The 22,964-nt window shown below is 47.5% G+C and overlaps 1 protein-coding gene across 5 annotated transcripts in view; it reads right to left on the bottom strand.

Moving 5' to 3' along the window:
* Positions 1–22,964, bottom strand: part of LOC139154660 (vigilin-like) — a 78,274-nt gene that overhangs the window by 3,779 nt on the left and 51,531 nt on the right. The window contains exons 14-27 of one of the 5 annotated variants that reach the window (XM_070729523.1): positions 20,427–20,540; positions 18,845–18,931; positions 18,132–18,263; positions 15,528–15,746; positions 13,134–13,355; positions 12,193–12,411; positions 10,834–10,972; positions 10,559–10,689; positions 7,469–7,573; positions 6,194–6,328; positions 5,737–5,880; positions 5,079–5,258; positions 3,578–3,694; positions 3,355–3,438 (exon numbers count right to left, since the gene is read on the bottom strand). In XM_070729523.1, coding sequence (XP_070585624.1) covers positions 3,379–3,438; positions 3,578–3,694; positions 5,079–5,258; positions 5,737–5,880; positions 6,194–6,328; positions 7,469–7,573; positions 10,559–10,689; positions 10,834–10,972; positions 12,193–12,411; positions 13,134–13,355; positions 15,528–15,746; positions 18,132–18,263; positions 18,845–18,931; positions 20,427–20,540 — 2,004 coding nt within the window. In that variant the 3' untranslated portion in view covers positions 3,355–3,378. Of the gene's footprint in view, positions 1–3,354; positions 3,439–3,577; positions 3,695–4,962; positions 5,259–5,736; positions 5,881–6,193; positions 6,329–7,468; positions 7,574–10,558; positions 10,690–10,833; positions 10,973–12,192; positions 12,412–13,133; positions 13,356–15,527; positions 15,747–18,131; positions 18,264–18,844; positions 18,932–20,426; positions 20,541–22,964 lie in introns of all 5 variants that reach the window. The other 4 variants (XR_011556952.1, XR_011556953.1, XM_070729521.1 and 1 more) reach the window with 4 other exon arrangements.

The following is a 22,964-nucleotide window of genomic DNA, read 5'->3' as shown; positions in this document are numbered from 1 at the left end:
ATTTCATGAGAGATGGCAAGCTAAGTTTCTGTTACAGATGAAGACATTATTTGCATAGCATAGACCAGTGATGATGAACCTATGGCATGTGTGTCATAAGTCGCATGTGGAGCCATGTTGGAGGGCATACAAATCTAATAAATAAATAAATCAAATAATTAAATCAAATAAATAAATAAATAAATACATAAATAAAATATGAGATGTTGCCTTCCTTGAAGCCCCAGAGTGCAAAAAACTGCCCAAAGGGAAAACTGAAAGTTTGAAAAAACGGACTTTAGTTTTGGCCATTGTGCTGGTTTTTTGCACTCCGAGGCCTTCAGGTAAGCTTCCTGAAGCCCTGGCGTGCGAAAAACAGCCCAACAGGCAAGCTGGAAATTTTGAAAAAATGGACTTCAAGTTTGCCTGTTGTGCTATTTTTCACATTCTGGGGCTTCGGGAAGGCCCCCCGATTGCATGGGAGGGGGAGGAATTGTGTATGTACGTGCTAGCACACACATACACACCCCTTTTAGCACGCAAACCAAAAAAGGTTCGCCATCACTAGTATAGACTTTCAATTCGTCCCTCAGGTGAGTTGCTCAGGATCTACCTATAAACAATATATCTGCTTTCACTGTCTGGCAGGAGGATGACCTGGCTGCCAGGTTAACTGTCTCTGGAACATGCCACATAGAACTGGTTGTAAGGAGAAACAGGCACCTTCCCTTACTTGTGTTTTCTGAAACGCATCTGTAAATCTTTTCCTGTGTTTTTTGCCTCTTTTCCCTTTAACTGGTGCTACAGTAGAAGGACCAAATTTGTCTGAACTTTGGAGGAAAATATATACAGTGATCCCCCGTTTATTGCGTCCCCAACCATTGCGAACAGGGTACTTCGCTATTTTTCAACCCGGAAGTCAAAAATACCATCTACGCATGCGTGCCGGGCACGCATGCGTAGATGGCAGCGGCTTCCCTGGGTCTTCCCCCTCTTGCTGGCGTCAGCGAGGAGTTTCCCCACCGCCCACGCAAACTCCTCGCTGCCGCTCGCCCGCCCTTCGCCTGCCCACGCCGTTCGCTCCCCCCTCTTGCTGTCGGGAGGGCGAGAAGCCCTCCCCAGCACCCGCTCGCCCGCCCTTCGCCCTGGCGGAGAAATTCCAGCCCCCACCTGGTCCCGCCCGATCCTCCTCCCTGAGGCAGCTCGCCCTCCCATGGCCGCTTCCTCCACCCTCTATTGCAAGCCCTCGCCACCGCAGCCAACGCGCGCTGCGATCTTCAAGCCCGGCTCCTTTCGGCCCAGCATCCCGGGCCAAGCAGCTGCCTTCCGTGACTGAGCCTGGCTGGCCCGGAAGATCGTAGCGCGCGTTGGCTGCACCGGCGGCGACATTGCTGCCGGCTTGGCTTCGCTCGCCGCTGCAGCCAACGCGCGCTACGATCTTCCGGGCCAGCCAGGCTCAGTCACGGAAGGCAGCTGCTTGGCCCGGGATGCTGGGCCGAAAGGAGCCGGGCTTGAAGATCGCAGCGCGCGTTGGCTGCGGTGGCGAGGGCTTGCAATAGAGGGTGGAGGAAGCGGCCATGGGAGGGCGAGCTGCCTCAGGGAGGAGGATCGGGCGGGACCAGGTGGGGGCCAGATCGTAGCGCGCCGGACGGGGGTCTCCCGGGCTGCCCGATGCGACGGCCGCCCAGAGCGCTTGGCCAAGGGGGCTCCGCTCCTTCCTCTGCCAAACAGCTTCCCCCTTTGCATCCCGGGCCAAGCGGGGTCGCCCGGTAGTTTCCGCGCAATTAGCTCCAGCCGATTAGGCTAACGAGGGGGACGCGCACAGACACGCACCGCGCAGGCAGGTAGCGAAGGAAGGAAGCGAGCGAGCCGGGGGCAGCCCAGCCGGAGCTCCACTTCAGGTGCCGGCGGAAAAGCCCGGCAGCCAAGCCGGCGTCTTGCGATCGCCGCCTGCCCGCTTCGCCCGGCTCCTGCGGGTCACTTCGGGGGCTCTTCCTCCCTTGGGGCGCAAATAAAAAACCCCCAGCCCTGGAAGTTCGCCGCGTCTGTCAACGCTTCTCTTCCCCTTCCAAGCGCCCGATCGCAGCCTGGCAAAGCTTCTACCAGAAGCCGGGTTGGGGGGTTCCCATGTCGGCGGGGATGTTTTAAAACACTCGCGCCACTTTCCAATGAGTCCCGAAGACAAACGCGTTGTCTTCGGGACTCATTGGAAAGTGGCGCGGGTGTTTTAAAACATCCCCGCCGACATGGGAGGCTCCCTAGCACACCCCCAAACCCGGGTTGGGGGTTCGGGGGTGTGCTAGGGAGCCTCCCATGTCGGCGGGGATGTTTTAAAACACCCGCGCGACTTTCCAATGAGTCCCGAAGACAAACGCGTTGTCTTCGGGACTCATTGGAAAGTGGCGCGGGTGTTTTAAAACATCCCCGCCGACATGGGAGGCTCGCTAGCACACCCCCAAACCCGGGTTGGGGGTTCGGGGGTGTGCTAGGGAGCCTCCCATGTCGGCGGGGATGTTTTAAAACACCCGCGCCACTTTCCAATGAGTCCCGAAGACAAACGCGTTGTCTTCGGGACTCATTGGAAAGTGGCGCGGGTGTTTTAAAACATCCCCGCCGACATGGGAGGCTCGCTAGCACACCCCCGAACCCCCAACCCGGGTTAGGGGGGTGCTAGCGAGCCCCCCATCTCGGCGGGGACGTTTTAAAACACCCGCGCCGCCCCCAAGTAAAAACACCATCTGCACATGCGCAGAAGGTGTTTTTACTTCCGCAGCGCTACTTCGCGAAAACCCGCTCGTTGCGGGGGGTCCTGGAACGGAACCCTCGCAAAGAGCGGGGGATCACTGTATAGTAACACTAGATGATAGTGTTGGTTATGACCTTTAAAGCCCTTCATGGCACCGGGCCAGGTTATCTCCGGGACCGCCTTCTGCCGCACAAATCCCAGCGACCAATTAGGTCCCACAGAGTTGGCCTTCTCCGGGTCCCGTCAACTAAACAATGTCATTTGGTGGGACCCAGGGGAAGAGCCTTCTCTGTGGTGGCCCCGGCCCTCTGGAACCAACTCCCCCCCAGAGATTAGAATAGCCCCCACCCTTCTTGCCTTTCGTAAGCTTTTTAAAACCCTCCTCTGTCGTCAGGCATGGGGGAACTGAGATATTCTTTCCCCCTAGGCTTCTACAATTTATGTATGGTACGTTTGTATGTATGATTGGTTTTTAAAATAATGGTTTTTAGCTGTTTTAGTATTGGATTGTCGTATGTTGTTTTTACCACTGTTGTTAGCCGCCCCGAGTCTACGGAGAGGGGCGGCATACAAATCCAATAAAACTAAACTAAACTAAAATAAGGGGGGACAAATCTGTCTCTACCTACCAGCATCCATCAGTATTCATCTGGTTAGCATCCTGTTAGTATGTGAGAGAGTTGAGGGGTATTTAGAATCTCAAACAGTATTTGCTGTGTGAGCAAGAAGGAGAAAGAAAGGAATCTGTGCATGACTTAGCTCAATTGTTCTGTAATAAAGCTGCTTGCGTGCTCAGTTTCCAACTCTCTCTCACACCTCCCCCCCCCAAAACCCCTGCAAATTTGCCCTCACATATTCCTCTTCCAGGTTAAGCATGTGGTCAATGGCATCATCCACGTTTTCAGGCAGCCCCGTCACGGTGACTCTATCTGGGTCGCTGGCACCTGGCTGCGGGAAGCGGATATCCACCTGCCGAGAAGGAAAAGCTGTTTTGAAATAAGGTAGACCCTCCATCCTGGTCTTGATGGAGCTCAAAAAGCTGAGAAAATCCCAGACCAAATGGGGAAGCTTAAAAGAAGAGACAACCACATTTGTCCCGCGGCCCTAGTCAAGCTCAACTCGAAGAAAGTGTTAACTTTTGAGAAAAGCAAATTGATTTAGATAAAAGAAACAACAAAAACAGCTGGCTACCATTTTATTCAAGACATCCACCTGGTCCAGGTAGTCCTTGACATACAGCTACAATGGAACTCCAAATTTCTGTTGCTAAGCAAGACTGAGCTGTTAAGTGAGTTGCACGTTATTTTCTGATCTTCTCTGCCACCGTTATTCAGTGAATCACAGTGAATTGTTATGTTAGAAACGCAGTTCATGAAGTGAATTGGCTTTCGTGACCTTCTAACTTTGCTTGTGAAAAGGTCTCAAAAATCCGCATGAATCTCAGCGACCAGTTAGGTCCCAAAGAGTTGGCCCTTTCCAGGTCCCATCAACCAGACAATGTCACTTGGGGAAGAACCTTCTCTGTGGAGACCCTGTCCCTCTGGAATCAGCTCCTCCCATAGATTCGCACTTTCCCCACCCTCCTCGACTTTCATAAGAGTCTTAAGACTCACTTAAGTCGCCAGGCATGGGACAATTAGATCTCGGCCCCCTGGCCAATAAATGTGATTTGAATTTGTTTGATTGATTTTTAATATATCAGGTTTTTAGGTTATGTAGTTTTTAATTTATTAGATTTGTCTTTGTATTTATTGTTATATATTATATGCTGTGAACCACCCCAAGTCTTCGGAGAGGGGCGGCATACAAATCTAATTGAACCCCAGGGGCTCTGGGAGTGAGTCAGTTGTCAAACATCTGAATTTCAGTTGCGTGACCATGAGGATGCTGCAACAATCGTAAGCATGAAAACACAGTCATAAGTCATTTTTTCCCCAGTGCCGTTGTAACTTTGAATGGTTACTAAATCATCATCATTTAACGACCCTGTAATCCCTTGCATGGTGGAGTCTGGGCAACTGAATGGCGCTAGCCAAGTGTTTTAATGGCCAGATTCTCCTGTCACCAATGCGGAGTTTTGATCTGCTGATATCAGTGTACCCAGAGAGAGAAATATCTGCCTCTACCTAGAATTGAATTCACAGCCTCCTGATCGTGAGGCGAGAGCTCCACCTCTAGGCCACTGCACCAATGCTTCAAATGGTCACTAAATGAACTGTTGTTAAGTCGAGGATTACCTTTAGTAGGATGGACAGAGCAGATGGAGCACCATGACTTTAGGGCTTCTTTCCCAGAATTACCTGAGAGGGGAAAGTCCCTGTCGTGTCTGTCGCTCTAAGCCCTGTCCCCCTACCCGGAATTCTTCCATGAGTTTGCGGATGGCTTTGCCTCTCCCGCCAATGATGCGGGCGTGGACTCTGTGATCCAGGCGGACATCTTCGCTGACCATCTCCTCAAGATCAGCTACAATTTTCAAGATGGCGTCTCGGGCAGCCTCAGTGTTTTTCTCGTAGCCGGTGATTGTGATGAGGTCCTTGAAGAGGAGAGAGGGTGGGCATGAAAGCAGTAGGAAAGAAAAATTATTCAGAGAATTGTTCTCAGCCCTCGGCGGCTGCACCTGTTTTACCGATACGTATTTTACATCGATCAGGCCAGGAAACCGAGCAGCCACAGCAGATGGGATTAGCTGGCAAGAGGGAGATGAGCGATCTTGGCTTTACGTGGGGAACCACGGCCCAACTCATTGGAATCCAGCTAGGTATTTCTCGGCCATTACTCCCCCCCCCCTCCAAGAATATTATGTATGTTTGTTGCTTGAGTGGGAATGACTGACTTTTAATGTAATTGGGGATTCCAGATTAGATTAGTTAGTCTAATTAGTTGGATTTAGGATTCTTGTATTGTACTGTTCCTTCTTTTATATGTTGTAAGGCATGCCAAGTACTCGGAGAGGGGCGGCATATAAATCCAAGAAAGAAATAAAGAAATAAATAAGGGGGAGAGAGCCCTACCTGATGCTCATCCCCTTTGTCAGGGAATTGAATGGTGACATCATGGTCCTTACGGATCTGGGAAACGACCGCCCCTTTTTTGCCGATGATTTTGGGGTGGTACTTGGGTTCCACGCTCACTGTCAGCTTGAACCCTCGCAGGGCCTAAGGAGAAGAAGACATTAGCAGGTGGGGGTTTTTTGTGTATGTGTGTGTGTGCGTGTCCCTCTCTTCCTCATTTCTTCTTCACTCCCTCCTTCTTTCCACTGTCTTCTTCTCTTTTTACCGTCCTCCTTCCTTTCTTTTTCTTCCTCCCTTCTTTCTCATTGCCATCTCCTTCCCTCCCTCCCTCCCTCTTTCCTTCCTTCCTTCTTTCCTCTCTCCCTTCTTTTTTCTTTCTTTCTTCCCTCTCTCTCTCTATTTTGTATTAGCTTATGCTTTGGTTTTTTTGTAGTTAATTTTTTAAAAGGGGAAGTACCCGATCTTCTTGCTCAGCCTGCAGCTCTCTGACTCTGTCCCGGAGGCCGGCCTTGGCTCGTTCGACGTTGGGCTCCAGGCCGGTGACCTTGATGATATCAGACTGCTGTTCGGGCTGCGGCACTGAGATGGTCACCTGCAGAACAGAAAGTCGTCATGTTTTTAAAAATGAAAAGAGGATGGGTGTGATCCATATCCTGGGAGGGGCTACGTCAAATCAGCCTGCGAGAGTTATATAACTGCATTTTTTGGACTATAGGACGCACTTTCCCACCACCACCAAAAGTGTGTGTGTGTGTGTCTTATAGAGCAAATGTTGCCGAAGCCCCGCTCACCCACCTCTGCCTCCCAGAAATTTGCCTCCTTGTAGCAGAACAGGTCAGTTTCAGCACAATCTGATTTAGCACGAACAGCTGGTTGGTGGTTGGATCGTTCTCTCAGAATATCGCCTATCAGCTGTTCCGGGCTATGGGGATCACCGCTATCGCCCCTATTGCTGCCTACACGTACCCCATTTTCGACCTCCATGAGTCCCATGAGCGATGGGGATCCCTGGAACAGCTGATAGGCAGTATCCAATGGGTCAGTGGGGCTTCGGCAACATTCGCTGTATAAGATGCACAGACATTTCCATCTACTTTTGGGGGGGAGGGGGGAGTGCATCTTATATTCCAAATAAAGCATTTTAAATATGGAATAAAGGGAGACTAATATAGATCTATTTCTATTTTCCCCCGAACACCATAATTCTACTAAACAAAATTCCCTCACCACTGTCAATTTTTTTACAAAGTCTGAACTTCTATTTCTACTAGTTTTTTCTCATCATTCCTATCACCTATTTCCTCCCATTTAGGACTGTATGACTGTAACTTGTTGCTTGTATCCTAAGATTTTTATTAATATTGTTTCTTCATTGCTTATTTGATCCCTATGACAATCATTAAGTGTTGTATCACATGATTCTTGACAAATCTATATTTTCTTTTATGTACATTGAGAGCATCTGTACCAAAGACAAATTCCTTATGTGTCCAATCACATTTGGCCTATAAAGAATTCTATTCTATTCTATTCAAGCTATTTAGCTCTTATGAGCTAGCCATTCCCTTCTGGGATTTGAATTTGGGCTGCTTGCTTTGTTAGGCAGTGCTTTTACCCTGTAAGCCACAAGTTTTCCTCGCTTATCAGCCAAGCTAGGGGAAAGATTAAATGATTTTCTGTCGAGTCACCAGGTATACCCAAATATGGGAGGGAATATAAAGACTCCCCATACCTCGTATTCTTCCATCATCTTCCGAATGCCTGCTCCCTTTTGCCGAATGATGTAACGATGCAGATCAAAGGGAACATCAACATCCATGGTGATGGGTACCAGAGCCTAAGGAGAGAGGAACGGGGCAGATTGAAAAGCTAATGACAGAGCACTTAGTTTGCACTTCTGATCTCTTGGTAGTACAGGCACAACTGAGCTCAAAATGTTGATTGCTAAGCAAGACCATTGTTGAGTAAACTTTGCTCTATTTTATGATCTTTCCTGCCGCAGTTGTTAAGTGATTCACTGCCGTTGTTAAGTTAGTAACATGACTCTTAAGTTGTCGTCCCCTGCAAAGGTGCTTTTTCAAGAGGCAACTGGATTTTCTGGTTTTTCTTTGAAGATGTTTCATTTACTCCACTCAGCTGACTCTGACGACAGAGATAAATCTCCAAGTGGCCTCAACGACTTTCTAAAAAGAATGCAAATAACCAGCTGTCTGCAAGGAGTAGAAATCCTTCCATTCCCCACCACCCAGTCAGAGCTGAAGAAGCTTCTTGGATGAGTAGCAAAATGTCTTCAAAGAAAAAAAAGCAGAAGTTGCCTCTTGGGGGGAAAAAAGCACATTTGGGATAACAATGAACTTGACGACTGAGAATCTCCACAGGCATGGCTCTTAAGTGAATCTGGTTTCCCTATTGAGGGAAGGCCCGTTTTGTGCCCTCCACAAGCTCCAGAGGCTTTCCTGGAACCTGGGGAGGTTGAAAACAGCCTCCCTTGGCCCCCCCTGCCCCCAGGGGCTGAAAACACCCTTCCAGAACCTGCTTGCAAGCCCTGCACTTATCTGATATCCAAAATGGGCCACATGGAGACTCCTGGGTGGGGATGGGTGGCAAGGGTGGAGCCAGGCAAAAAATCGGCACATGCATGCTGGAGCTGAGCTAGGACAATGGCTCATGTGCCCACAGATGTGGCTCAACATTCCACCTGTGACACATGTGCCATAGGTTTGTCATCACGGCTATAGTGTCTCCTGCTTGAGCAGCGGGCTGGATTAGAAGACCTTCAAAGTCCTGTTCAGCTCCATTCTGATTGGATCATGTAACCATTCTAAATACATGCTGGTTGCCAAGTGGGTGAATGTTGATCACGTGACCATGGGGATGCTGCCACACTCATAAATGTGACAAACAGCCATAAATCACTTTTTCCAGTGCAGATGTACAAGGGTCGCCCAGAAAGTAATGCACCACATTTATTTCTTCAACAATTATTTATTGAACACAATGAAACTCACACAAAATAATGTTTCTTCTACACTCCCTATTTTTCCATTTAATCTCCATCCCATTCCATGGCCTTCCTCCAGCAAGACACAAGGGCGTGTATGCCCCGTCGGTACCACTCCTTGTTCTGGTCATGAAGCCATTTCTGCACTGTTCGAATCACCTCTAATGGCCTCTCCCTCTATGCCCAGCGACTAACCGTACTTCTGTCGACTACAGATTCTCCATAAACTGTACACAAACATTTGTGAATGTTCCCAACAGTTTCTTTCTCCGCAGTGAGAAATTCAATGACGACACATTGCTTGCAATGTACATCACTTACAGATGCTATTTCGAAACACTGGTGCAGCTATGCTATCTGTCTGAAGAAACACAAAATTTACACATGCACTCCTGACAATTCAAATAATATATATCTGAAGTTTTGCATTCCTACCATTACTGTAGGCTGAGATAAAAATGTGGTGCATTACTTTCTGGGCGATCCTCATAACTTCAAATGGTCACCAGACAAATGGTTGCAAGTTGAGGTATCATCATACCCGGGGCATGGCACAGAGGCAACACAGCCAACTGAGAGTTCAAACTCTCCAAATTTAACCTTAAATGCTTCTACCTTTCTCAGCAAGTCCCTGAACAAAGTGCACGCAAACATGCATGACACTCTGTCTGTGCCCAGTCCAGCAAAACAAAGGAACAAGGAAAGGAGTCCATAAAACAAGGAACAAACAACGAGTCCACGAAACAAGGAACAAGGGAATGAGTTCATGAAGTCGGGAAGAAGCAAGCAGTCCTACAAAATCCAAATGTCTTTACTGGCACACCAAACTCCACCAATTCAACGTTTGCTCCCAATAAATGCCCCTTCCCACAGCGTCTTCTTAAGTTGGTCCCCAAATGTGAAAATGGGTGTGGCGCTCCCCTCCTGAGTTGTCTGGTAAGCCTGCGCTGTTCCTGCCTTCTTTCCACTCACCGTGCTCAAGGATCTGGAGAGGTTGGTCCTTGTTCATCTCCTGAGCTCTGTCTCTCATGTTTACTGCTTAGTCTCTCTTGATCATCCTGCCCCCATTTCTCCCTGCCTACAAGTTGTGCCAATCCTGAATGGCCCTGGCCTGCTTCTCCCCATGTTCCCCCAAAGCCTTGTCTTGTCTTTCTCCACAAATTCAGACTTCAATGGAGGCATGGCATGTGGACTTACCGTATTATTCAGAGTATAAGATGCACCTTAGTTTTTTGAGGAGGAAAAAAAAGGGGGGGGAAATCTGCCTACCAGGTATTAATCTGGCTAGCGTCCTTAGTCTGGCCAGCATCAGCACATTATTTTATCCCCTGCTAAGGGCTTAAAAGCAAATTAGCAATGAATAAAAAAGCCTGCAAGGTCTTAAGTTGGAAAAAACATTATTAGGAGGGAGTAGTAATAAAAAAGACTGCAAGCCTTTGAGAGCCGGGAAGATAGCGCCTCGTTAGGACTGGGAGAAAAAGAGCTTTGAAAAAGCTAGATTTAGAGCATAAGACACACTCAAATTTTCAGCTTCTTTTAGGGGGGAAGGTGCGCTTTATACTCCAAAAAATACAGTACCTGCGTAATATTTCCTTAATGGTGAAATATTTATCTTATTTCGCACCTCTAGCAGGTAACTTGCAGTAAATCCAACTTGGTTTAACTACTTAGCAGAGCACAAAAGCTGCTAAATACTAGCCAGATTCTTCCTTCAGTTAAAAACAGGTGGGAAAAACCAATGAGGTCACCTGTGCAGGTGGGTAGGACTAAACAGCTAAAGAAAAGCCTTCCCTTAACCAAGTAGGAATGCAAGATCCTAACCAGCAGAGCTGCCCGGGCAGCCTCGCATTTCTCCTTGCGTCCGTAAATGAGGATGATGTCACATTTGCGAGGACTCGTGTCCAGTTCGGCCATCACATCACCATTTTCCTGAGACTGTGTTTCTGAACCTGCTTTACGAGAAGAAAAAAATAAAATAAAAGAGAAGCTGTAAAAAAAAAAAAGGCACTCTCTGCCCCGAGTTTCTTCCTGGATTTTGGGGTGGAGTGGAGTCTTTGAAAATTACATCACCCAGCACCCCATCTTGTTCCACCCACCTGAATTGTCATCTCGCTCCGGGAACTTGATGAGGACATCGTGATCCCGAGTGATCTGTTGCACCTTGTAACCTTTCGCCCCCATGACGACCCGATGGTAGCGCTGAAGGATTATGCATTCCATGATCACCTGGGCCTCCTGGAGGGGAGAAATCCAAGCCCATGCATTGGTTTATTTATTTATTAGATTTTTTAAATCTTAAATTTATTACCAGATTTTCGGAGTATAAGACGCGCCTTCCCCCACTAAAAGAGGGTGAAAATTTGGCTGCGTCTTATACACTGAATGTAGCCCAGCCCAGCCTCTCAAACAGGTTTCACAAGCTGGAAAAAAGTCTCTGAAATGGAGATTTCACAGGCTAGAAAAAAGGCTCTGAAATGGCTTAGTGGGAGTGGTAGGAGAAGGATACTGAAAAATCTCCATTTACTCCCAATCAGCTGGGAATCGGGAGGCAGAGAATAGATGGGAACGGGGCCAGGCAGAAGTGGTATTTACCAGTTCTCCGAACTACTCAAAATTTCTGCTACCAGTTCTCCAGAACTGGTCAGAATTTGCTGAAGCCCACCTCTGGTGTGTGTATACGAACACACATAAACATATCCGTATGCACACGCACATTCATATATATATATAGCATGTGTGTATTTGTTTTACGTATGTGCATATATTATATATTATTATATGCGCCTCCACCATTATATGATATATATTATTATATATCTATATTATATATCTCTATAATATAGATGTATAGATTGGCATTCATTCATAATTATTGGTATATATTTATTATTTATTAATTGGATTTCTATGCCGTCCCTCTCCGAGGACTTGGGGCAGCTCACAACATATAAAATATACAATATATATACATATAATCCAATTAACTAATTAAAAATCTAGAAAACACCCCCCCCCCCATATATACCAATGATTATGAATGAATGCCAATTGAATATTTTTGTATTATGTGGATTGCTAGATTAGGTTTTAGATATATTTTTTTAGATTATATTGGGTTTCTCATACTTTGTATTTGTATTTGATTTATGTTGTAGCCCACAGGGGAAGGGCGGCCTAGAAATCCAAATAAATAAATAAACAATATACTTTCCTTTGAGACTGGGCAACAGAATATCATTTTCAATATGAGTCAGTGTGCTCATGGTAAAAAATGAGAATTGCCGTGAGCTCTAAGGATCTGTTCATTAAGAGGGACAGTATGAGAGAGATTCTCTGCTAGCAGATTCACGGTAGAAGGATGGGACAGGTGCTTTTTGTAAGACGATTCACACTCTGGTCCACCCGGGAATCACTTTTAATGCCCACCGCAATCCAGACATAAGGGCATGACCTACCAGGTCACCAATGATCTCCAGGATGCGTCTCTTGGCCGCCTCCACGCAATCCTTGGCTCCCTTGAGCGTCACACGATCACTCTGGACACCTGTCCGGGGGAAACTCACAGTGACCCCACCATACTCTTCTGCAATCTCCCGCAACACGTGTCCCCGGCGGGCCACAAAATGGCGCTGGTACTTGGGATCCACCACCATCGAGTCTTCAATGACATTATCCTAGAGGGGAAGTAGCAGGTGGGGAACAGAAGGAGTCACTAAGCTTTCGTGCTTCTTAGAAGTTGTTTATCCTCCACCTTTTACAATTCGATCCCATCTGGGAAGAGAATATTTCACCCGGTAAAACCACTAGTGGCCATATCATTATAATGAGTGTAATATAATAATGAGGAATAAGGGGAGGTTTCAACCACTATGAAAACAGTGACTGCAGCTCCTATAAACAAGGTTGTGGGGAAAGAATGCAGGGCTCCCACTCTTGATCCAGCATCTCACCCCAACCCTATCCAATAGTTCAGGGGGTCTTCAAATTTGGTAACAGTTAAGACTTGTGGACTTCAGCTCCCAGAATTCCTAGCATGAGCCCTTTCCTATCAATTCCTGCCAGTTTCTTTTAAGCAGGAATTGCAATATATATATATATATATTACCTTCCTAATGCAGAAGGATTATAGTTATCCTTCTCCCCTCTGAAGTAGAGATGATCAAACTCTACGGATCTTTTTTTAGGTGGTCCTCCATCTCTTCCCAACCCACCTTCCAGATGAGCTAAACGTGCTAAGAGAAGATCAACCCGCATGGGCAAAGTCACAGCGATGGCGCTATGAGCTCTAGGGATTTGTCCCTTCAATTAATTCCTCAGAGGAATTCTGGGAGCTGAAATCCACAAGTCTTAAAGTTGCCAATTTTGTAGACCTCTGCCAAAGCTGTATGAGACATACCAAGTTACGGATGAGACTCTCCAGTTCTTGCTGGGCCTGTCGTACTGCGTCCTCCTTCCCCACAATGGTGATAACATCCTGGTCCTTATCCTCAGAGGTGGGAAAGATGATGCGGGCACCGGTGCGGTCCCTTACTTTGCGGATATTAGCGCCTCCACGCCCAATCAGGAACTTGTGGTAGTCTGGCTTAGCGTGCAGTTCCACCGAATGGTTGTTGATTTGCTGGAGGAAAAAAACACACGCAGGCATCAGGCCTTTTCAAAAGGCCTCAAGTAGGACATGTGATCCTTGCCTTCCGCCATGTTGAAGTTATTGCTAGGACCATCCACCGCTGCACCACGGAGAGCATTTTAACTTACCGCAGCTGTATATGGTTTGCCAACTGCACAGTGGCAGATAGGACAGTGCTCCAGAGGGTTAACATCATTGCCCATCATAATAATAATAATAATAATAAGAAGAAGAAGAAGAAGAAGAAGCAGCAGCAGCTAGAGAAATTAGTGAAATACGAAGATCTAAAAATCGAGCTGCAACGACTCTGTCATTAGCCCGTGAAAGTGGTCCCAGTGGTACTTGGCATGCTGGGCGCAGTACCAAAGGATCTCAGCGGACATTTGAAAACCATCGGAATTGACAAAATCTCCATCTGTCAATTGCAAAAGGCCGCTTTACTGGGATCGGCAAACATAATTCGCCGCTACATCATGCAGTCCTAGGTGCTTGGGAAGCGCTCGACTGGTGATGAAATACGAAATCCAGCAGAGTGATCTCGTTTGCTGAGTTGTACTGACATAATAATAATAATAATAATAATAATAATAATAATAATAATAATAGACCAATAATAATAATAGACCAATAAGAGCACACAGGGTCCAGTCGACAAAGCAATGCAGGTAGGTGGGACCACCAGAAAGGGCCTTCTCTGTGACCGCCCCGGCTCTATGAAACCAACTACCCCCCAATACCCATACTGCTCCCGCCCTACTGGCCTTCTGTAAGGCCACGAAGACCTGGCTTTGCCGGGAGGCCTGGCGGGGGTCATAAACTAACAACTGACAAATCCACACTGTATGAATGCCATAAGTTGGTTGTCTGTGGGATATGCCGATTCCTGACAGCATCTCTCTTCTTCACTATCCGTCCAGGGCAGTTCCAGTTGAACCAGAATCCTTGACAGTGACTCGGGGTTCCCGTGCAGAGTGGGGGGAACACCGGGCTGGGAGAAGGCAAAAACACACTCTTTGTGAAAAACAGGCCATTTTTTGCACACACAAAAAAGGGGGGGGGATGCACAGGAAATTTGGGACACCTGCAGAGTGCTCCTCAGGGCTGGGGAAAGGCAAAAACACACCACTTTTTTTAAAAAATGGTCCATTTTTCACCCATTTTTTTCAAAAATGGGGTGCACAGGGAATTTGGGAGGCCTGTGGAGTGCTCCTCAGTGCAGGGGGGAGCCAAAAATGTCCTGTTGTTCCCCAAAAATTGGAATATTTTTGCCTTCCAGCCCTCAGAAACACTCCTCAGGCCATAAAGTTGCCATAGTTCTCTACCCCTGCTCTATGGTGTGTTTCCTTTCTTTGATACCCTAAATACTTGATTATTTTGCTCAACCATTATTGGTTAATGATTAATGCAAAGTTAGTCCACATCCTGACTGTTCCTTTAAGGCTCCCTAGAGGCTCTTGAGATCAGCTGTTCTTCAAGAAACTAACTGAGAACAATCAACCAATGGAACAGCTTGCCTTCAGGAATTGTGGGAGCTTCATCACTGGAAGCTTTCAAGAAGAGATTGGGCTGCCATTTGTCAGAAATGATGTAGGCTGTGATGATGAACCTATGTGCTGAAGTTGGCATACAGGGCCCTCTCTGTGGACACATGAGCCACTGTCCCAGCTTAGCTCTGCCACACATGCCTGGGTGCCTCCCGCCGGTCAGCTGGTCTTCAGGTCTCTGGTCTTCAGGGGGCATGGTGTATGCATTGCAGTTTGCAGATTCGGGTATTTATTTATTTATTCAATTTGTATGCCGCCCTTCTCCTTAGACTCAGGGCAGCTTCCAACATGTTAGCAATAGCACTTTTTAACAGAACCAGCATATTGCCCCCACAATCCGAGTCCTCATTTTAACCATTTCGGAAGGATGGAAGGCTGAGTCAACCTTGAGCCGGTAATGAGATTTGAACCGCTGACCTGCAGATCTAGCAGTCAGCTTCAGTGGCCTGCAGTACAGCACTCTACCTGCTGCGCCACCTCGGCTCTATGCGATTGCACAGTCCGGAAAAGGTTAGCCATCACTGATGTAGGGTCTCTTTCTTGGGTAGGTGAGTGGGAGGTGTTGAAATAGATGATCTGTTTTGCACACCATTAAACTGGACGTCTACCAACCGCCTACCTTTTCCTCAGCGAGATGCAGCAACTGGCGCTTTGCTCTTTCCACCTCTTCACCGGGCCCTCGGATGATCACTTTCTCGCTGCCCGAGCCTTCGGAAGGGAAATGAATGTGCACCCCGCCGCATTCCTCCATGATTGAACGCACCAGCCGCCCCTTGGCTCCGATCAGCGAATTGTGCAGTTTGGCTGGGATGGAGATATCCACTTCCCTAATGTTAGCCTGAGGGCAAGAAGAGAAAAGGCTACAGAATTCAAGTTCAAAACAAACAAACAAACAAATAAATAATCTGGCTGGGCACTATTCACCATGTCCAATTTCTCTTCTGAAAGGAGAGAATATTTGTAGCTTGGGGCTGAACTGTGAGATCTTTGGTGCTTCTCTTGAGGTTGGAGGCTTGCTTAGATAAGTTTCGTTACCAAGCTAGGTAACGTTATCAGTGTTGTGGTGACGTTACCTAGTTTCACTAATCAAACATGTGCAAGAAAACCATCAAGCTCAAGAGAGCGTCAAGGACCCCACAGATTTGTGATCCTTATTCCAACAGGTGATAGATACCCTTTGATGAGACACAGCAGTAAAGGTGAAAAAAGTGAGGTTCTACATTTAGGCAAGAAAAACAAAATGCACAAGTACAGTATATGTGGTACATCGCTCAATAATAGTAATCGTGAAAGATATCGAGTCCTAGTGGACAATCGTTTAAATATGAGCCTGATGTGTGCTGCAGCTGCCAAAAAAGCCCAAGAGATTCTAGGCTGCTTAAACAGAGAGATAGACTCAAGTTATGTGAGATGTTAATACCACTTTGTAATGCCTTGGTAAGGACACACTTGGAATATTGCATCCAGTATTACATCGCCATGATGTAAAAAAGATATTTGCAATTCTAGGAAGATTGCCGAGAAGAGCAACAAAGAAAATAAGGAGACTGGAGGCTAAAACATCTAAAGACTGGTTGCTGGAATTGGGTATGACAAAAAGAAGGACGGGGTTACATCAGGGGTCCCCAAACTTATTACACCGGGGGCCAGTTCACTGTCCCTCGGACTGTTGGAGGGCCGGACTATTAAAAAAAACTATGAACAAATCCTTATGCACATTGCACACACCTTATTTTAAAGTAAAAAACAAAATGGGAATGTACTATTTTCAGGGGGGGAAGAAGTCTGAAATTCATATATGTTTATGTTTTGTTTTTAATTTTTTTTGTTAACATCTGATTGTAGGTTTTCTTGGTTTATAGAAAAATGTATAAAGAAAGAAGGAAACACTTTGGCATAATGGTTAATAAGTTAGAAATATAATTGGTGTACTTTTTGAAAGAACATTAAAGAGGAGATTTAATTAAAAGAAAATGAATGTAACTGGATGACAAAATTAGAAAAAAAACTTTTGCAACTTTTTTGATGATTGATATTAGTTACTAACAAAATACTGCATTTTATTCATAGAAAATTAGATGGAACACTGTGTTGTGTCACTCACCCGCGGGCCGGATAAATGGCCTCAGTGGGCCGCATGCAGCCCGCGGGCCATAGTTTGGGGACCACTGGGTTACATGATAGCAGTGGATTCTGATATCTCAGGGGCTGCCACAAAAAGAGGGAGTTAAACTATTCTCCAAAGCACCTGAAGGCAGGATGAGAAGGAATGGATAGAAACTAATCAAGGAAAGAAGCAACATAGAACTAATTTTTTTTTCCTGACAGGACAATTAATCAGTGGAACAGCTTGCCTCCAGAAGTTGTAAATGCTCCAACGCTGGACTTTTCAAAAGGAGATTGGATAACCATTTGTCTGAAATGGTTTAGGGTTTCCTGCCTAAGCAGGGGGTTGGACTAGAAGACCTCCAGGATCCTTTCCAACTGTTATACTATTCTATTGGAGTGGGTGGGAATGGAGATTTTGCAGTATCCTTCCCCTGCCACGCCCACCAAGCCACACCACGCCCACAGAACCGGTAGTAAAAATATTGGATTTCACCACTACTTTAATTCACCATCCTGGTGTTGCCAGGCAACAGAGGTTTTATGGAAGCAACATGTGTGGGTTGTGGCCAGATGGTTGCTTGTGTTTCCGCAGCTCGTGGATTTAATTCAGTGGTGAAGAGTAGACTAGGGGAGTGGCCAATTAGCCCCAAGTCTTACTCCTGAGGAGACCTCCTCTGGAGTAACCACTCCTGCCTCTTGGAAGCTCTGCGGGTTCTTGCATTAAGAAGAGGAGAAGAAGCCTTCCTCATCACTGCCAAAAGATGCTGGAGGTTCCAAAGACCCTGACTGAACCTTGGGCTCTGACACCGAGTCCTCGCCAGCCTCCTCACAGGTTACTGGCGCATCACCATGGTGGTCTCTTCTCAAACAGGATCCACTATCAGCTGCACAGACTGCTGGTGGGCCACAACAGTTTTGCTTTGGGTTATCTACTTGGTCGCGATCAATTACTGTGCTAAGCTTGCAGCTGGGGCTTAACTGGAAATCTGAAATAGAACTGTTGGGGGTACAGACAGAATAAATCTGTCTACACAAGCCCTGATGTGTGGGTGAGTGGGGGCAGCACATTCAGAGTGTGGAGGAGGAGGAGGAGGAAAATGGTTCACACACCCACCATCTCTCTCTGGATAGCCAAGATACGATCCCGAGCATCCTCACAATTGGCCTTCTTCCCAGTTATCAGGATCACCTCGGAATTGCTGTTTTCTGTAGGGAGGTCAATCTTGGTATTGGTTTCCTCTCGAATCTATTGTGAAGAGACAACATCAAACCCCAGAGCCTCAAGGCTAGACTATTCTCATGAGCTCTGCAATGAGCTGCCCTCCAAGAGGTTGTGTGAAAAGGGCTCCTCCAAGGTGATAGGAACCTACACGGACCACATACTCTCAATGGGCATTGGCCTTGCCTGATTAGAGTCCCAAATATGGGGAGAATCTCCAAATTTCCAAATCCAAGAGCCGAGGGCCCATCTACGTGAGAATCACAACTGTTTTGGAACCCAGTGTGACTTGTGAGTACTCTAATTCAGGGGTCTTCAAACTCGGCAACTTTTTAGACTTGTGGGCTTCAAGTCCCAGAAGTCCTCAGCCAGCTTTACTGGCTGAGGACTTCTGGGATTTGAAGTCCACAAGTTTAAAAAAGTTGCCAAGGTTGAAGCCCCTTGCTCTAATTTATATAAAACTGCAGTGCCATGCTTCAGATTTAAATACCTAGGCTTAAATCCTTGACCCACTGACCCTTTCCATAAAGAGGGCCAGGTACCATTACCAACATGTGCATGTATGTGCACACAGAAGAGATGACGTGGGGGGACCCTGCCCCTTTTACCTTTTTGATATTGGCGCCTCCTTTCCCAATGATGTTCTTGTGGAACTGCTTGAAAATGGGAACCGGGATGGAAAAACTGTTTTCAATCTAAGGAACAGGAAAGGAAAGGAGTTAAGCCAGAGAGATACTACTTCCTCCTCTACTCACCACTATTAATGTATCTGGTCTTGTAGCCCAGCTTTGAACTTGTTCTGACTCTATGGTACAGAACAGCGATTTCTTCCGAAGGCCAGATCAGCACTGTAGCTCTATTTCGCAGGGCAGTAGGGGGGGGGGGGGGGGGAGAGAGAGAGAAAGGTGCCTTCTGCAGCACTCTGCCAGTCAAAATGGGGCCCAGGGAGTGGAAGCGTTTTCAGCCTGAATGGCTTCCTGCAGCACTTAACCAGCCAAAGTAGGGCACGAGGTGTGGAGGGCGGATTGAGTGCAGCCTCCCTGCATCTCATTTTCTCCCCCCATGGCCTCCTGCAGGACTCTGCTGGCCAGAAAAAAAAAACTGCAGGGAGGCTCCATGCAGCCTCTTTTTAGCCTCCTAGGTAGAGGTGGATTCCTGCCAGTTTGGGCTGGTTCTATAGAACCAGTTGCGGGAATTTCCCCCCGCTCACCAAACTGGCAGTGATGGTCAGCTGGACACGGCGTCAAATCTTTTCTCTTGGTGGCAACATAGGAGGCAACATTTTGATTTTTGCCTCTGCACACGTGCAGCTGTTTTTTGCTTTTGCAAATGCGCAGAAGTTGGCTTTTTAGCACTGGGCGTCTGTGGCGAGTCAGGAATTGAACTAGCAGTGAGGTAAGCCAGAAACCCCCCCCCCCCCCCTGCTCCCAAGCCTCAGCAGCATTCTACTGGCCAAAAACAGGCATTGTGGGAGGCTCTCGCATGGCCTGTTTTTGGCCGGCAGAGCGCAAGCAGCTGAAAACGAGATGGCTGCATGCAGCTTGTTTTGGCCGGCAGAGGCAACTCAGGCTGTGCTTTGACATTTCCAGGCTGGCCAGATTTAAATAGCCCACAGGTTTGATTTGGTGCATAGGTTCTTGAGTTTGACCCCTCTGGCATAGAAGCATGTTAACCACCTAACATCACAGAAAGAGAGCTTCAGCACTACTTGTCTCCTAATATTGTAGGAGTGGCAGAACCTGGGGGCAGATTCAAAAGTTGAATCAGCCTAGAATCCCTATATCGCCACAAGTGGACTGAGTCAACTGCCCTTGGATTCTGTTGATCCGCATCTAACTCCAAGCAGATATTGTCCATTAGTTGAGAAGATTGCTAGGCGTGGGCTTTTTAGCAACAAATCAGTTGAACTGGACCTTCAAGTGTGGACTTGCTTCTTGACCACCTGATACAGACCACCTGATACAGATTGCCATTCCTCACTACTAGCCTAACCATCGCAAGGAATGTGTGCCATGGTAGTTCACCACACCGAGCAGAATTGTGAGAGCGGGTGCGATCTAAAAGAGATCAGATGGTATCTCCTCTCTATGCCCCAATGACTGAAATAGACAGGAAGCCTTTTTTAAAAGAACCCCAATGGCATAAATAACTCTAAAAGGATTTTCTGGAAGTTCAGCCAACTAGACTCACCATCTCCGCAATCATTTTTTGCAGGTACTTTGCACATTTCTCCACCTCATTTTTGGGCCCACGCAACTGTACAATGTCGCTCTTCTGTGATGGATCAGGGAAATTGATGATTACCTGTAAGGTGAAGTGATAGAGAGGTGAAGTATAAGACACACCTTTGCCCCCCGAAAGAGGCTGGAAATTTGGGTGTGTCTTGTGCTCCAAATGTAGCTTTTTTGAAGCGTTTTTTTTAAAGTCCTAATGAAGCACTAATAATTTTTCTGCCTATTATCGGCTTTCAGGCTTTTTTTCCCTGGAACTTACATACCGATCTTTGTCTAACCACATTTTCAAATAAAAGTATGCAATAAAAGCTGTAAAGAAGACAAAGCTGTTCATTTCAGTCTAGTATTTTGAGTGTAAATGGTGCTCAATGCTAAACAGAGAAATTTAATCTGAGTATTTAAGTAAATCTATGGCTCTTTGCAGTTATAGAGGACTGTCTATAAAAATCTCAGAGGGCTATTGCCATGGGGGGAAAATGAGGAAAGACTTGCATGCATGCCTTTTTGTTAGGAAGCCAGGCTGGAAGAAGGGGTCAAGCAAGGAACTAGCCTTGATTCCCTGGGTTGTTGCAAAAAAACATAAGACTGCCCCACATCCCAAGATCCATGAAACCTTACTGGGGTGTTCCCAGAGAAGCAAGCAGCCTCGAGATATTCTTGAAATATATACTATATTAAGACTTACAAAGTGGCGCTCAAGGCGGCAAGATGCGCGTACCATGCCGCCTTGATTGCATCAGCGGAATCCCGCCCGGCCGCTCTGTTTAGGGTGACCCGCTCCCTTCTTAATCAGGGGGGAGTTGGGGAGCCCTTGCAGAGTAGTGCCGAGGACTTTAACTCGTTTTTCGCTGATAAAGTCGCTCGGATTCGGGCCGACCTCGACTCCAATTGTATAGCAGAGTCGACTGACAACGAGTCAGTCGAGGTGACTGGGGCACGTACTTGTCCACCTGTCTGGGAAGAGTTTGATCTGGTGACACCTGATGAAGTGGACAAGGCCATTGGAGCTGTGAGTTCCGCCACCTGTTTACTGGATCCGTGTCCCTCCTGGTTGGTCTCGGCCAGCAGGGAGGTGACACGGAGCTGGGCCCAGGAGATTACCAACGCTTCCTTGGGGAGGGGAGTTTTTCCATCACTCTATAAAGAAGCGCTTGTGCGCCCCCTCCTCAAGAAGCCCTCCCTGGACCCAGCTGTGCTTAATAACTACCGTCCAGTCTCCAACCTTCCCTTTATGGGGAAGGTTGTTGAGAAGGTGGTGGCACTCCAGCTCCAGCGGTCCTTGGAAGAAGCCGATTATCTAGGTCCCCAGCAGTCGGGTTTCAGGCCCGGTTACAGCACGGAAACCGCTTTGGTCGCGTTGATGGATGATCTCTGGCGGGCCCGGGACAGGGGTTTATCCTCTGTCCTGGTGCTCCTTGACCTCTCAGCGGCTTTCGATACCATCGACCATGGTATCCTTCTGCGCCGGCTGGAGGGGTTGGGAGTGGGAGGCACTGTTCTTCAGTGGTTCTCCTCCTACCTCTCTGGCCGGTTGCAGTCGGTGTTAGTGGGGGGACAGAGGTCGACTCCTAGGTCTCTCCCTTGTGAGGTGCCTCAGGGGTCGGTCCTCTCCCCCCTGCTATTTAACATCTACATGAAACCGCTGGGTGAGATCATCCAAGGACATGGGGTGAGGTATCATCAATATGCCGATGATACCCAGCTTTACATCTCCACCCCATGCCCAGTCAATGAAGCGGTGGAAGTGATGTGCCGGTGCCTGGAGGCTGTTGGGGCCTGGATGGGTGTCAACAGACTCAAACTCAACCCGGATAAGACGGAGTGGCTGTGGGTTTTGCCTCCCAAGGACAACTCCATCTGTCCGTCCATTACCCTGGGGGGGGGGGAATTATTGACCCCCTCAGAGAGGGTCCGCAACTTGGGCGTCCTCCTTGATCCACAGCTCACATTAGAACAACATCTCGCAGCTGTGGCGAGGGGGATGTTTGCCCAGGTTCGCCTGGTGCACCAGTTGCGGCCCTATCTGGACCGGGACTCACTGCTCACAGTCACTCATGCCCTCATCACCTCGAGGTTCGACTACTGTAATGCTCTCTACATGGGGCTACCTTTGAAAAGTGTTCGGAAACTCCAGATCGTGCAGAATGCAGCTGCGAGAGCAGTCATGGGCTTACCCAGGTATGCCCATGTTTCACCATCACTCCGCAATCTGCACTGGCTGCCGATCAGTTTCCGGTCACAATTCAAAGTGTTGGTTATGACCTTTAAAGCCCTTCATGGCACTGGACCAGAATATCTCCGAGACCGCCTCCTGCCGCACGAATCCCAGCGACCAATTAGGTCCCACAGAGTGGGCCTTCTCCGGGTCCCGTCAACTAAGCAATGTCGGTTGGCGGGCCCCAGGGGAAGAGACTTCTCTGTGGCGGCACCGGCCCTCTGGAACCAACTCCCCCCGGAGATTAGAACTGCCCCTACTCTTCCTGCCTTCCGCAAA

The sequence above is a fragment of the Erythrolamprus reginae genome, chromosome Z (assembly GCF_031021105.1).
Source record: "Erythrolamprus reginae isolate rEryReg1 chromosome Z, rEryReg1.hap1, whole genome shotgun sequence".
In the NCBI taxonomy this organism is placed as follows: Eukaryota; Metazoa; Chordata; class Lepidosauria; order Squamata; family Dipsadidae; genus Erythrolamprus; species Erythrolamprus reginae.
The sequence above is the reverse complement of the archived record's forward strand: the minus strand, read 5'-3'. Positions and strand labels throughout refer to the sequence as shown.